This window comes from Pholcus phalangioides, unplaced genomic scaffold (assembly GCF_987345545.1).
Source record: "Pholcus phalangioides strain wild (caught in Gottingen) unplaced genomic scaffold, Ppha-v1.0 ptg000017l_1, whole genome shotgun sequence".
Taxonomy (NCBI): domain Eukaryota; kingdom Metazoa; phylum Arthropoda; class Arachnida; order Araneae; family Pholcidae; genus Pholcus; species Pholcus phalangioides.
In genome coordinates, this window is record NW_028301610.1 from 10,773,688 (window position 1) to 10,790,905 (window position 17,218).

The 17,218-nt window shown below is 33.5% G+C and overlaps 1 protein-coding gene across 2 annotated transcripts in view; it reads right to left on the reverse strand.

Moving 5' to 3' along the window:
• Window positions 1-17,218, reverse strand: part of LOC149072367 (SANT and BTB domain regulator of class switch recombination) — a 70,364-nt gene that overhangs the window by 19,671 nt on the left and 33,475 nt on the right. For both annotated transcript variants that reach the window (XM_089246552.1, XM_089246553.1), the window contains 4 exons: window positions 16,601-16,744; window positions 14,594-14,638; window positions 9,080-9,365; window positions 606-821 (listed from right to left, as the gene is read on the reverse strand). In XM_089246552.1, coding sequence (XP_089102678.1) covers window positions 606-821; window positions 9,080-9,365; window positions 14,594-14,638; window positions 16,601-16,744 — 691 coding nt within the window. The remainder of the gene's footprint in view (window positions 1-605; window positions 822-9,079; window positions 9,366-14,593; window positions 14,639-16,600; window positions 16,745-17,218) is intronic.

Below are 17,218 nucleotides of genomic sequence, written 5' to 3' on the forward strand. Positions count from 1 at the left end.
TAGCATAAATCTTCTTAAATGAGGAGGTATCGTAACCCTGCCATACAGAAACCAGAAAATAGGAGGAATTTTTTAGTTGACACCCGCATAGCCTCCCTGTGCAAGTGCAAGGCTCAGTTATAATGAGGTTTTGCCTAGTTTTTTGAGGAAACTGAATGTAACCACCTTACCCAGGTGCCATTCATTTATCAGCATGATTCCTCAAACCTTGAATTGGGTTTTCAGTGTTGCTCTTAGTCTGGTGCTTCACTACTGACCTGTCTGACATGGGTGACCCTACCAGTAGCAAATGCTACCACCAGCATAGCTCAGTAGATCATTAACACACACTAGCCTGCTCACCACGACAAGGTGACAACACCTGCGAGACAGGAATGTTGAGAATAAATTTAGATCTGATTTCAAATACTATAAAAACTTTTTCCTTTCAACTTTTGAGCATAATCAGTTTTTTTTTAAATTGTTTTTCTTTTTATAGCACTTTTTGTCATTCTTAGGGCATTTTTAGGATTTTTCAGGTAAACAAAATTTGGCATTGATGATGATAATTATTTTATTTTTGTTTTTGCATGCATATCAGGGGGAAAAGTTTGAAATTTACAAACTTTGATCAAAAATGCCAAGTTGCTAGCTTGGGACCACTGTTCAACAACACGTTCACTGTAGCAAAAATGAATCCTATTCAGCCCTTGATTTTCGCAACGTGGTATTTGAACATCAGCACTTGCAAAACATATGAGATCAGAGTAGGTCAACATATCTTGGAAAACATCTGAAGCTCGAGCTGCTGAACTAACAGTATGATTTCTATATGCACATCCCTGAAATGAGAGATAATAATACAAATATTATCTTATGACATTGGCTTTATATGTTTCAGTACTGTTCAAATGAAAATGTTTATTAAGTAGATAAAATGAATACATTCACAATTTTAATGTCAGCTTATAACTTCAAAAAACATTAAAAAATTTTTTTTGGATTTTTCAACCCTTTTGCAGGCTACGGGAAGAAGAGGTTTTCCCAAATGATTGAGTATTTTCAATTATACTTTTAAGAAGAAACACTGATGTTTCAGGAAGTTTTATAATGAACAAAAAATGTTCATTTCTTGATAATGATATTGGCTCAGAAACTCAATATTATTCATTCATAAGTACAGTAGAACTTCATTATAACAGGCTTCATTTATATTGGACAGTTAAAAAATTTTTAATAACATATAACTTTTTTTATCTAACAAGTTTAAAATTAATTTTAAGCATTTAAAAAAATATTAACTTGTTTATAAAGCATTTCCAAGCAAGCAATTAAACATCAATCATTGTGTTGCTTTGCGTAAACATGGATGCGCTGCATGACTGGCCAGCTAGAAAAATTAAGATTATGCAGTGTTATACCTACATCACATTTTCAATTCAACCTATGTTAAAGGATGTTTTATATTTGATTAATATCCATTTTTATAGCTAACTACTGTCCTTTCATTGATATACACCTTGTTGCATTACACTCCTATAAGAATTATTTGTTATAAACCGGACTTCCATTAATATGGACAACTTTCAGTCCCTATTAGACTATTATAATGAGGTTCTACTGTACATCATGTAAATTGACACCTGAGAAAAACATGTACCATATTTTCCTGTATAATCATAATAATATTATTAATAACCATAACATAACTATATTATCCTGAATGGGGGTGCATAGCTATATGATCAAATTCAAATTGAATGTTTATTAAAATTTTGCAAATTTAAAGGTGATATCATTGGCAAACTTAAGTGCTTGCCATGGACAAGAGTTCAAGATACATCAAAACAGAAAGACCAATTAGAAAAATGCTTGAAGAACAGAGGAGAGATCTAATGGCCAGAAAAAGAGGCTCTCCATCCAGTTTTCTCTCTCAGTTGATGGTCAGAAGATAAAACAAAAATTTCCGGAACTGGAAAAACAATCAGCATAACTATTGACTGGAGCAAATATTAAAGGCTGCGCAATGTGGCAATGTGGCAGATTGAAGACATAGACGCCTAATTACAATTTTAATTCTTCAAATATGTAATGGATGGGTCCCAGAAGTTTTCTAAAAACAATGTCACATAAAATGAACTGTAGACAGTACTGGATGAAAATTAAAAAATCATGCAAAGGAGTTCTGTCTGAAATTACTACTTTTATGTTAAAAAATAAATTAAAAAAAATGGAAACAAAATATGCTTTATTAATAAGGTGAGCTCAATTTAATAAATATAATTCTATTAAATTGAACAATATCAAAACTCATTATTAATATTGTGGTACACCTAGTGCGTTCCAGAAATATGTGATGCAGATCCGGTGGGGTGCCAGGAAGAAACAAAATAAATAAGTAAATAAAATAACTGGCAACAAGGAACCAGCTGCACACTCTGCTGGACCATGCAGTCCTAAAAGCACACTCTTTTTATCCCTTTCTCTATTTCTTAAATATAAGCACCTTATTATTAATTATGTTTCATTAAATTATTTCTTAAGTTTTTTTAAACTTAAGAAACAATTTATAATGAAACAATTACTAATAATAAAGAGGTTATATTTGAGAAATAGAGAGAGGGATAAAAAGTGTGCTTTTAGGACTGCATAGTCTGGCTGAGTGTTCAGATAACCCCTTATTGTACTTGATCTTTCTTCTTCTTTCTTGGCTTCTTCCCGGCACCACTGGATCTGCATTGCGCATTTCCAGGATGCACTAGATACACCTCAATATCATACGTATAAACATATCAAAACCTCATTTTATCCAGCAACTGGAAATCACTAACTCTTTCAAGTCAAAAACTGCTGCCCCTCAAATTTTTGGGCATGCCGGATTCTGCACGGCAGAGAGAGAATTATGGCCCACACATCTCTCTCTCTCTCCTCAAGTAGAACCTTTAGACTAGGATCCTCAGCAGGCCTCTCTATAGTGAATTAATAGTGTGAAAAACAAAAAATGACGAATCGTCTCCGGTCCTGTCAGTCCCACCCTTGTGAGGGCCATGGCAGGAATACAGTATATGGGTATATACAAAAATGTGACAAACACCTTCCATTCCTTAATATCTCATTCTTGATGAATGGAATTCTTACATGTGTATAACCTAATAACATGTGTATGCCTATAAACCATTGCAGACTATGCAATGATTTTTTTTCAAAGTACCATCAAACAATACAGTCGAATCCCATTATAACGAACTCCAAGAAGCCGGAGAAATCACTTCATTACAACGAAATTTCGTTATAAAGGAATTCCAGGTTTTTGCATTGTTCCTATGTAAACTTATCTGAGGGATTAGAAAAGTGTTCGTTAAAACGAGATTTTCGCGATAACGGTATTCGTTAAAACGGGATTTTGCTGTATATGATAAATTTGTACGATTACTGCTTACAAGTAATGGAAAAGACACTTTAAAAAATTAAAAAAAAAACTAAAAAAATAAATAAATAGTTTTTGAAATTTTATATGAATATACTTGCTAAATATATCCAGATCCCCAGAACCACATTATTAAAATATCATTGCCAAAAATGGCCTATGAAAGGGAATATGGTGCAAATAAATATAATACCAGCAGTACTGATTACCATGAGACAAACAAAAGAAAACAAACGTGCAAAAAAAGAAATTATTTATTTAAAGAAGAATTATAATTATTTTTGGGATATTAGGTTGATGTAGTAAAAAAATTTTCTTTTTTGACGTTCCATTCGTATGAGTGATGAAATTTTTTTTCATGTTTCATACTTGCTGAAACATTTGTCCGAGTGGAAGACAATAGAAGACAAAGTAAACACTGAATTATTATATTTAATACACATACAGACATGATAAAGGAAGAAGCACAAAAGAAATAGATGTTAACACGTTGGCTACATGATTGCGAATACTCAAGAGAGATATAAAAGCAGAACAGACAGCAATCTTAAATCACTTGAACATTATAAACAAAGCATAGAATAAGGTCTATTAGATGCTGCCATCTATATTGACAAAATAGATCACAGAAATTTTCAAGAAATGGACTTCTACCATGCCTGAGGGAAACACAGCTTGCATTATCACATTTTCCCTGTTTGTCTTTCCCTTTGCTCTGGCAGTATTGGACAGTTGAGCACAAGTTATTTGATTGGTTAATGTCTCATTACAATTTGGCTCTGGACAGAATCAAGGTGTAGTTTTATCTTATTTATTATCGGAGACCAAACACTGCAAATTTTCATTTTTTTCTTTCCTATTTGATACAATTTTTGTTTTTGGATTTCTAGCTCTCCTGAATATACACAGGTAGTATTTGCAGTCACTGGATAACACTTGAATGTTGCTGAAGAGAATTTTTATGATCATTGGTCAAGGTATGCTCCTCTATAGCTAATTTTTCAACTTGGCCCAGTCTAAAATGTTGTATACATACTCACATAAACTGACAGATACCAATCTTTTTGTATATTGCTTATACAGTAAAACTTCTGTAATGGCCACCTCTGAACAATGGCCACTTTGGACACAGAGTAGGAAAAAAATATGTATTGATATGAGAAAAATAATTTTCAAGCTGATTTTAAGGAAGTTTTTTTCCCAAAACTCTATGGGGGGAGGGGGGGGGCTAAAATCATGTATGCTTTCTTTTCCTGGATATTGAAGATGGTGGAGAGGGAAAAAGAGCCACTTAAGTGATCTACAGTTGCGCCATGGGCCACTTAAGTGATCTTCAAATGCACTGCAGGTCACTTAAGGGATCTGTAAATGTGCCGTGGGCCACTTAATTGGACTGGGAATGTGCCATGTGTCACTTAAGTGATCTGAGAATGTGCTGCTTTAGCACACATTAGGTTCTTTCAAAATTAGGTTGGAGATCACAGGCTACAGCAGATGACTCTAATTTCCACATATGGCTTGCAAGGCATGTGTTGAGCATGTATGGTCTATTTTATAGTTTCCCAAACTTTTTGTTCCATCACCCCCCCCCCCTTCTTAAGAGACTTTTTTTTTCTCTCATCGCCCCCTGACTCAAGCGAACCCATAGGATCTTATGTTATACTCGTAGCTTCTACTGACCCCCTGGACCATTCCATCACCCACCAGAAACATTATTATTAGCCCCTTTGAGAAACACTGGTCTAGTTGATCTATATGGGAATAAAGAACTACAGTATTTACAGGTTGCTGGTAAATCGTCTTGGTCCATATCAGTTTTTCCTCACCTGTTTCTGTTGTGTTCTATCTCTCAGCACTGCAAGTCTAAATTTTAGGATACCCAAATAGTGTTGTAGAATAGGACCACAATTAGATGCTTGGTCAGCCAGGGCAAGCACACATTTTGGAGTCCCCCGTAATGTTGAAGGTGAGTTAAAAGGGTGAAATTTGCATCCCTTCTGGCATAGAGAGCCCCCAGACCCACTTTATCTCCCTCTAGTTACAGCCTTCTCTCTCTGTTGATTAATCAATTATTATAATATGACAATATCAATATAATAATGCAACCAATGTTCTAATACAACCAATTATATAATTATCATAATCAATTGCAGAACAGATTATCATTTTACATGTTATATAGATCACAAATTTTAGTAGCTTACAGAAATAAAACAGCCATGCTCCCAATAACAGTCACTTCCCAATAGCAGCCACATTTTTCAAGTCCCATTAGTGGCCATTGTTGGGAGGTTTTACTGTACAAACTTCTCCACAACTGCATGGAATCTGATGTACCTCAGCTATTTTGAGACTATTTAGCTGAGCACTCACTTATTTTTCTGGTTTGTTTGAAAATGGTCTTTACATCAAATTTTTTCAAATGTGGCAAGAGGAAATGTGAAAGTACAAGTTTCATTCCCTGATCAGTAGTCAAAATCAGTGTGATGAGATTTGAAACTCTCAATCATGAACTTCCTTTTCTCTCAAAAAATTTAAATAAATATAAAAACTTATTTTAATCCAATCAATCCCACTGGACAATAATGTTCCCAAGTACTGCTATTGACAAACCGCTATATGGAAGTTGCATCTGAGAAAATCTGAATAAGAGAGAGATTCCACACCACATAGTTTGAATACAGAGGTTTTTACACAATTCAGCCCTGATATCAAAACACTGAACCCAAATTAAAACCCAGAACACAACCCCTGCCTCCTGCTGAATAGCTGGTTATCGCCGTTGAGTGGAAAGGTTTTTGCTTTTTGGGACCGATTTCTCTCTTTTTCCCGCTTTTATGTCCTTAAGTGTGAGTTTAATAGCAAATTTATATATACAAGTATTATATATATTGCATAGCCTATGACCGAAGAAACTCATAATGTTCAGTTGACATTTTACAAGCGATTCACATTCGGTCTGTGTTTCTAATTAAATTCATTAGGTAGTTTGCTTAGTGGAGTTTTTACTATCTCTCTCCTTGCACATTTTTATTATTCTATCTATCTTATCTGTTGTTTTCTTGAGTCATGCTGAAAGAAAATTACTTTTTACATGTTCCTGAGATTATTGAAAAGTGTTCCACACACTTATTAGCTGTCTTGAAATATCAAAATCACTTGTCACATATATATAAGCTTGACTTTACCCTTTCCTTAGCCCTTTGAGGGGCACTATATAAAAAAAAAAATTTTTGGCCAAACTAACTTCATATACTCGGTTCATAGGACTCATATGAATGTATTTTGAAACTTATTTTATTTTTATCAAAATCCAGCAAACACCAGTGGTGGTCACACAGCAGGACACTACCCACCTAGAACACTGAAAGCTTTTCTAGGGTGTAATGCAGGAAAAGCAATATTTTGTTTAAAAAAATTCCTTTCCCACAGATTTTGTAGGCCAAAATGATCAACATAAGTGATGGTAGATAGCTGGTACATCTCTTTCAATGAGATGACAGTGTAAATTTTCCTTCTTTAGTGGCGTATAAATTTGTTCGAAATGCCAAATTTTCTATCAGTGACACTAAAAAAAAGAACAAGAACATCGAGATTGGCAATGTATCTGGCATTGATAGAATTTCCTGAGATTTCTTCCTTGAAATCTGGGTTTTGGTTCTTGCTTTTTTTGTCTGGAACCATCTGAAATTGTAAAGAAGATCCAGGCATTGGGGGAGTGTATACCATCACCATCAGCATCATTTTCATCATCATCCAGCTTTGTTTTATTTTCTTCATCTGGGGTATCATCAGATGCATTAGACTCCTAATCAGAGGGAATCTCCAAAATTAGCATAATATTACTTCCTCTGTACTATGGAATTTTATAGGTATTTCATCACCAATAAAAGTAACAAATGCACAATATTTGGGGGAGGGGGAACTCACGGCCAGGGCCGGACTTAGGCAGGTGCGAAGGGTGCGGGCGCACCGGGCCACTAAATTTTAGGGCCGCAAAACGGGATAAAAATACCTTGATTACATTTCGACTTAAACATTTTTAACAAAGCAAATAGTTTAAAAATTTCTGTCCAAGAAATCTAAAATTCAGGCATTGAGCCCTCTGGCCTAAGGTTTCCACAGAACCTCCTCCTCCTTGTCAAGCCGAAAGAGGGATGCGGGATAGATCTAGTACCTCGGGTGCTGGACCAGATGGAGACGCTAAATTCCTTTAAAATTATTCAAATTACACGAGGGAGGCGTTATTCATGATTGCCAGACTGAAAGACTATCTAGTTGTGGCCCTGGGTAGATAAAGGTTGTGACTGTCAGGCCTGGGGGCACACTTGAAATTTATTTCGCTGGGCAGTGACAATACCATCTAGAGCTGTCTGCTCTAGAAGGTATTGTCAGTGAACACTATTGTTCAAATTTATTGTCGAATGGCTTTCTCAAATGTTTTTTATGACCACGAGATAGTAGTTTAATATTCATTATTTGGTGCAAATGTGAGCCAGGCGTGCACCATGGTTACTGGAGAGTTGCGAAACTTCATTTTAGAGGGCCGCAAAATACTTAAGCCCGTCCCTGCTCACGGCAAAAGAAATTCCAGGAAACAAAAATTAAAACAGTAGAGAGAGAGAGAGAGAGCATCAAAAGTAGTCATCAACAGCTGCTCTAGAACCACTAGAATGAAAGAATAGTTATGTGCAGGACAAAAAATAGCATAAATAGCATATTGTATCTTCCATTCTAACCCCAGAAATTCCTCCACAAATACACATCTGAGATGTTTCAATACCATTGCTGCTGTCACCCATTTTATAGTAAACAAGAAAGAGGGGAGAAAATGAAGAAAAACAAGGTCGCTTCATCTCAGAGTGGTGGTTTCATATTGATGACACTTGGGGTATCTCATTGTTCTAGGTGTGCGGTGTCCTCAGTATGGAACCACCTTTTTAAAACTTCCATAATTTGATTTTAAACTATTCTTAAGTTTATTGAATGGCTTGATTTCAACAAATAGGGCAAAAACTATAAAAAACCATCCGCAATTTTTGAAAAGAAATTTTTTATTAGGAAATAAATTTTAAAACAAGTATCATAAAAATAGAGAAAATGGCAGATTTTTTTACCATTTGCAAAACAAAACCAGTATAATGCTGCCATCTCTGACAGAAAATCTAAATCTTAAGCTAGTTAATAGGATTTAAATTATTTCTGTGTGAATATTAGTTATTATTTGATGGAATTTTGAAAAGGTGGTTTCACAATGGGGACACCACACTGGAAAGGGTTAAAGCCTCAATTACATTTTCAGTGAAAAAAAACCCACTCATTATTTCTTACATTATAGAGTGTTTATTATGTGTTCATAATCCTACCATAAATTTATATTAAATAAGAATTAACTGTTTCAAAATTTTATTAAACTACATTTTTCAAAACACTTTAGATCTGCCAAAAAAAAAATATATATATAAATAAAATTAGACAATAAAAGCTCATTTACCCCAAACAAACAAATTTCTGCTATAAGTGTTGATAAATATCTTCCTTCTGCTTTACATATGTTAAAGTCACGCCAGTGCATGCAAATAAGCTGGCACTACAAGCATTATTGCATTTATCAAAAGAATTTTGAACATTGCTCTATATAGAAACATCAATGAATGAATCAATATAAGTTACCATAGAGAGCTGCAGTGGGTTGATAGGATCAAACTTAAATGACTGTAAGCCACAGCATGGAAAGACACCTTTTTCATGAACATTCCCAACTGTGCCTTGATTAGGAAAAACAATAGGTTCTTTGTGGTATCGACACCTTGTGAATTCAGAGCATGGGAAGTCAAGTCTGCAGGTTGTGCAACGCAAAGTGTTAACAAGGCCCCATGTTTTCCAATACGCATTTCTCCAGGACTTTTCACATTGATAGATATCTTCTACATATTTATCAATAGTCCAGTTAATATCTCTGCAAAATAGAAATTAGAATTTCAAAAATATAAAAAAAATTAATAAAAATAATTTAAAATAAAGTTAAAAAATGTTCAAATTCACTAGATGAGAAGTGCCCATACTCTGTAACTTATTTTTGTATGTCTGGCATTGATAAAGTTTTCTATTTCTATTTAGATGTTCACATTATATGTAGCAAAAGTATGCTAAATAATTCTTGCTAGAGCAAGCCTTTTATTCTAATTGCTTTTTAATGAATAATTAATTTATAGGAAGTATGCATGTAACAAAAACTATGCTACAATAAACTGATTTTCAATCCAAAAACATTTGAACAGAGAGCTTTTCTCAATCTTATCTACAAATACATGATGAACATTAGTGTGAATAATGTTAGTATATATCTAGTATTATCTACAAATACCTTGCTACAAACAATGCCCTATTTTTTATTGGAATACATTTATCAGCATAGTTTTGGCTTTGCTAAACTGGTCATAAGTCTCTAGAGAGTATTTTGAGCTATTGCAGAATCCTCTTCACTTTATCATTTCCTTTTTCTTTTCTGTTATAGCCCTTTGACTACTGAGACGTACATGACCCACTAGGTCAAACATTACTAATGGGACAAACTACTATTGAATAATCCTTTCTTTCTTTTAATCTCTCTGGTAGTCATCATGACACTAGCATTTGGTTTGAATATATGTGGTACATCTTAGTAGATCAATGGAAAGAATGATGAAAGCATGCACATCATAAATTTAATTCATTGGAGTACACTGATGACAAAGGGCGACGTTGAAACATCATCGATTCCACAGTAGATTGTATTGTCTTAAGGAGAGAAAAAAGCTTCTGAGTCTAGGCAAGAGAAGTAGATGACCCTACATGATCATGAGCATAGCTCCAATCCATCTATACAACCAATAATACAGTACAAATTAGCATTGTCAAAAAATCTTGAATATTCATCACTTCACCTAGAGCCTGTTCCTCATAAGTTTGGAAATGGGCAATAATAAATTTTTATATACAATGTTCTTTGAGGCAAAGGCATACCGGGGAAGGGCATATATTTTGTGCCTAAAATACAAAAAGCAGCCAATTTTGAGGCCCTAGACATATGTTTCGTTTACCCATGTGAGAAACAGCTTTGACTTCACTACATTTATCATTATCATTAATGCTGATGATTGTGGTTCATTATTGACTTCCATGGGTGAACTTCATCACTCAATAATGAATGTTAATTTCAAACCAAGCTGTGAAAGTACTCGACACAATTACATCAGGCATTTGTTAATGCTCCAACTTTCAAGTGCTGTCACTGAGCATGATGACTCTTAGCACTGGATATGCAGTTTTCTTTGATTCCCTATCTCTTGATCTTTCTTCCTGCTGATATTTTCTATAATTCTTCTGGTGTTTATAATGCATATACAGTCGGACCTGCTTATAATGAAGTCGGAAAAAACAATAAAACTATTCATTATATGCGAACACTTCGTTATATCCGTACCGATTTCAAAACCGAATTAATGATTTCGAAACTGGATTTTGATTTTGCATTCAAGCAAAATGAAGCATAACTTACATACACTATAAGCATTTTTCAATATTCTAAACATTCTTAAAATAAAGTAAATAAACATAAAGTAAAATAAACTAATATATTTAGGAAAAAAAAGTTTAAATTTTATTTAAAATCGTACTTATAATTCAACGAAACTATTTGTTTATTGTTTTTTGTTGTTTTTTTTAATTCAATTGATATGATTGTGTAAGATGAATGTTTGGACTAAAATAATTTTTGCCTAATAATCATGCAAAATTTGATGTCTTTTCTTTTTAGCAAGGGCCAGGTCACTTCCATATTTTTGCCTGACTTCTTTGAATCATTCAAAATGTGCTTTACTTTTTCTGAACCTCTTCTTGAACCATCCAAGAACTTTCTTTTCAGTTTCTCTTTGTTCCCAAATCGTTGATAACAAACTGTTGAATCTCAAATTTTTTTTGATACCTCACTTTTTTTTTCAATTTTTGGCTATCAACTAACTATATGGCTCCAATTTTCGAAGCAAATGGTTAGTGTTATGCACTTTAGCATTCTCAAAATTAACTCGTACATGATAACTCCACCACAACCTGCTTTTGAATCTAGCCAAAGATGGGCATATGTGCACAAAAGATGTTTTGAAGGTTGGATTCTTGAGAACAAATAGCCTTAATCTTTCCTTCATAAAAGTTTTCCTGCAAGAAAAATAGGATTTAACTTTAGAGGAGGTATAGGAGGCTCTAACCCTTCTCTAAGGATCTAACAGAGAAAAGTAAAAAAAAAATGAAGCAAAGAGATTTTACCACTTCTACAATACTTAACACTCAAATAGATTTTCTTCCAAGGAAAAAGCTCATTGTAGAAAAGTAAATTTACAGATAAGAAGATTTAGAAGAAGATTTTTTAACAAAGAAATTCGTATTTCAAAACCAGCTAAAAATTCATTACAAGCATACTTTGCTGAAATTGCTGTTTGTTATAGACAATTAAAATAACATAGAGATGCAATACAAAATTCACAGGATACGGAAAAACTTTGAAAATTTGTAATATCCATGTTCGTTATAAATGGGTAAGACTATCTATAAAAATTTGCAAATTTTTGTGAAATTTTTCTTTTTTAGAAGTCAATTTTTAAACAAGTATCAAGTATTCAAGTTTTATTTATGTAGCTTGAGAAGACCAAACAAATGGCACGTCAAAAATGTGCTTGCATAAAAGGAGGTGGGACTATGCTTGAATTAATATGCTCTATTGTGCATATTTTGTGACTCAACTCACTGAATGTTTATATTATGCTTTGTTTAATGCTCTATTGAATGCAATATTGTTCATTTATAGCTTTTAAGTTATTGAACTTTTTGTGATCTCACTGTTTTCTTTTACACTCAGATAAAGTACTGTGAAACTCCTCTAAGACAGCCACTTGATGTTAAATAAAAAAGTAGCCATCTGCAGAGGTGACTGCCGAATAGAGATTGTATGACACGAAAAACATATTTAAAGAGGATTTTTTCAAAATAATGGTTTTCAGTGTCACAAAAAATTGTATGCTTAACTTTTTTACAATGCCCAAAAAAAAAACCAGATACATATAGAGTGAAATCTCGTTACAAGTTTGCTTTTGATATAATGACAAATCCCTCTACAGGAGTGTTTTTAAATCTTGTTTGTGAAAAATCACCTATAGTATATAATGTTAATCTTCTCAATGAATTCCTCTCAATTCAATATCTTTTACTATGATAAACCTTTCTGTAGCAATATTTTTTGAGGATGTTGAGAAACTAATGTTATTTTTATTCATTTTTTGCTCAAAATATCCTGCAATATATTTTTAAACTTGTCACATATTTCAGTTTTTCCAAAAATGTCTAGTAATATCGGTATTGGGCATCACCAAATGCATTCGGTATCCCGCTACTTTTTGTCCATACACCAAAGTATGTTGTGATAAACCCCTAGCAGGGGCAATACATCCAACAGAATTTTTTTTTATCAGCTAATCAATTAAAATACTAGGGTGCTCAAAAGCACATTTTTTGGTGGTACTAACAATGCTGATTTAGAAAAGATGACAACAGCAGCATAAATTTGATGACACGTGATGATAATGTTGCCTCTGGATATAATGATAATCCCTCAACTACAGTACTTTTTCTTGTTGCGATATCATTATGTACATCAAGGCTTCACTGTATTTTATGCAGAACTTGAAATACCAGATCATCTGATCAATTCGTTAATCTGTATTATTAGAGATCTGTCTGTTCTTTCCCCACATTTTGTTCACTCCCTCACTGTTGCTCTACTGAATCTCTGTGTGCTCAAAAGTGAAGAGAGTATCCACAAAGTCAGATCTTCCACATCCTTTACCTATTTAGTGAAGATAGGTTATTTGTCTGGTTTATTCTATCACCCCAGGAGTAAATTTTCAAACTGTCTTACCAGCTAGCAGCAACCATATGGCATTATTAGCCTTTGCCATCCCATTTACAAATGTGTCCAACCTGGTATTGTTGTATGGATATTCTGTATATGAACAGAAAATCTGATTGATTCGAAAATGCATTTATGCTGATGTGTAAAGATTATATGGCTATGCAAAGACAGCTATGAGCTCTGAATGGATTAGGAAGGAAAAAAAGCACAAAAACTTGTTTTTTTCAACTCTTAACTGTAAGAAAGTGATCGTGGACAGGTTAGCCACTGACTGCATACAGAGGTAGCCGCAGAATAAGGGTAATTTTTGTATTATGTCTATGGAGCCTATTGTCCATTCCGAGAAAAACTGGTTGCAAAGGGAAGTTGGCCATAGAATAGAGGTAGTCACCTATGGAAGTTTCACTGTAATTTCACATGACATATGCTGATAAAACACTCAAGTGACTAAGACTATTTGCTTAGAAAGATTAGCCTATATAATTATACATGTATATATACATAAATAATCAAAAAATTGTAGCATAGAAAGATAGAAATATTGGTGTTTTGAATGACAAAAGCACTAGTGCTGCTCACTTGTTCTTTCTAAAAATACAGTTGTATATATATATATATATATATATATATATAATACAAATTAGTGAGAGATTTCAAAGAAAACAAGAAACCCAAAAAAAAAGATATATAGATAATAATGTCAAACTAAATGAATGGATCGTCATTGGAGGGAACTCCTTGCATGGTTTGAAAAAGTAGATATTTCTGATGGATGGCTAGGTCTAATAGCACTAAAAATGCCAACCCGTGTTCCCAGATGCCTGCCTTCTAAAGAAAATTTCAGATAAAAAATTACCTTATACAGGAAAAAATATTTAAAAAATACTAATTTCAAAAATATACAAAGCTTCAGAGTCAAATAACAAAATGAACCAAGGCATCAATGAAGACAAATACATACACAATTTTCCAAACCATGCATTTGGTTCATCATTATTATCCATACATTCTTTTTGGTTTTTTTTATTGTTTCCTTTGAAGTCTCTCACTAATTTTTATCACTATGCAAATATATATGATTGATCATAAAAGACCAATTCTAATTGTTTGACAGCCTATGATCAATGTTCATCTCTTTATTATAATACTTATGTTTGGAAATAATGTGATAAAATTGTTACATGTTAATCCACTTTCAAATACAAAATAAAAAGTTTAATTTCCAGCACACATGCTATGCGTACCTTTTATGGACATACATCAATTCACCTTGTGGTCCAATAACTGATCTATGACAAGCAAAAACTATTAGATAATGAAAATATTTACTTAATAAAAAGTAGTTTCGCAATTTCAAGTTAGATTCAACATGAATTCTCAGACAAGATCATAATGGAATATTTTTAGAAGAAAAAATGTGAGTGAAATAAAAACAGTTAACCCGACAATTTTACCAGTATGAAATTTATCTATTCCACTCATAGCCATTCAATTCAACAACAGTAGAAGCTTGATTATCTGGGCTGAAGTAAAAATAACGATCTAAAATAACAAAATTGAAAAAAAAAGTATTTATGTATTTTACCTGTTTAAAATGACTATTCACTGTATATATGTATTATTTGAGTGAAAAAAAAATCTAATAAAAAATTATGCTTATTGAAGAACAGTCACACTACTAATATACTGTGTGTTCCATTGATGGCAGAAATACAGTAGAACCTCAATTATCTTGGCAAACGTTGAGGAAGGTGATCACTAGATAACCATAAAAACCAGGCCTATAACTAGGCTGGGCAACCGGGACACTGCCCTAGTGTCCCGAGACAAATGGGGTCCCACCCACAAAAATGAATTCTTATTTTGCATAATAATAACCTTTTCCAGAGGGAGCCACAAGATAAAGTCTGCCCAGAGGCCCAAAGAAGTGCCCAGTACAGGCCAGTGAAAACCATGGTTATCCTTTTCCTATATTCTGCACAGTTATAAAATACATTACAAGAGTGACACAAACAAGGAATAGTGCTGGCCCAGCTGATGAGCCATGCAGTCACATGACCACATTTAAAGTTACACTGTTCTTGTGCCTTATCTTTCAGTTGCAAAAAAAGGCAATACATTTCGACTAACTTCACAGCATTCCGTGTAATTGGGTGTAAATCTTCAAGTACTGATCGCCCCAGGACAATGTCTGGTTCTTATTTATTGGGGAGGGAGGAGCTGCCGTTTCAATACATTGACATGGGAGTTAAGCTCTGAGAATATATATGGGGGGAAGGGCAATTCTATAAAAAGATAAAGAAATCCAGTTCTACGAAATGGAAATGTTTGTTCTCATTACAAAAAAACATTCACAAAATCTTACATTTTAACCAATTAAAAAAAAATAAAAACAACAACATGAATAGGGAAGAGCTGAAAATGAAATTTTCATAGCATGATTAATCCGTTTCCCAGTTACTCAACGTTTTACTGTATATACACTCAAACCCGCTTATAATGAGGAGCTCATTTCCAGAGAAACTGCTCATTGACTGGTCACTGAGCAGAGGGGGAAAAAATGAAATTTCAGAAATATAATGCTTATAGCAAGTATATATAACATGGTTAATTAGGCATATAAAATACATTTTTCACTTTTTCTGGCAACTTTATGATTTTTATTTTATCTTTGATTTATCCTCTGATTTTGGGCATTTTTCTCCCAAAAATAAAGAACAAAACACATGGGAAAGGACGAATTCCAGTGATGATCCTTACACTCGCAAAACACAGAGTTAAACATAATGATGAACCTCTCTACCAATTATACAAAGTACAGTATAATTGCCTAGATATCAAACAAAGATGAATTCTGGGAAGAAAATTTACATTCTTCTGTGGGGAGCTGCACCACCAACCTCTCACTGTATGGGCAAATTAATTGATTCCTGCTCCTAATCAAGAAACACCAAATCTTGAAGAACTGGAAAGTACAATTCACATACACACTGAAAATGGTACTCAAATCTTAAAAACTGGAAAGAATGAGTCAATTTTTAAGAGATTAAAGCAATATTGAGGGAAAAGTTAGTACAATGGTATACTGTGAGCTGGTATTAATAATTGAGATTGGTCACTCTATATATTTAGCTGACAAAATTTACATATAAAAATGAATGTTTAGAGTTTCTACTATAAAAAATTTGAACAATAATTTATAAAAGTGAGCATATGGAATAAACATAAAATAATGGGCATAAAAAGTTTACTTTTTATCTTTACAGCTTATGGCATGCTGTATTTTCGTGGCGAAAACTTGTTCACATATGTTGCACTTGAAAAGTATTTCATCAGCCCTACGCTTAGGTTCTGGTGTCTTCAGCATTAATTGAAGAAGAACTTTGTAAAATTTTCTATAGAAAATAATTTAGAGTCAACTTGTTTCAAGTGTTTCCTTCATTACATGTTCTAATGGACTTCATTAACAAATCAGTTAACAAACAAGCAATAAATCATGAAATAGAAAAAAAAGTTAACTTTTTCACTGCTGAATCTTGCATGACATTTTGGTGATATGCTATTAAATAAAATACATTTCATATGTGACCATTTTCACACCATATGATGAGGCTTATTAGAAATTCATGTGCAATTTATTCTTGTCCAAGAACCAGAGACTTGCACATAATTTCACAAAGTTTACTTCCTGTAGTAAGGCATACAAGATCAAAAACATGAAAGTGAATTCTTTGACAATTTCTAAATAATACTCTATATTAGTCTTTCAAACTTTTCTGTTTCATCGCCCCCCCCCCCCTACAAAAAAATTGTTCCCATCAGCCATTGCTGAATCAACCCATAGGGTCCCATGTTGTATCTGCAGATTC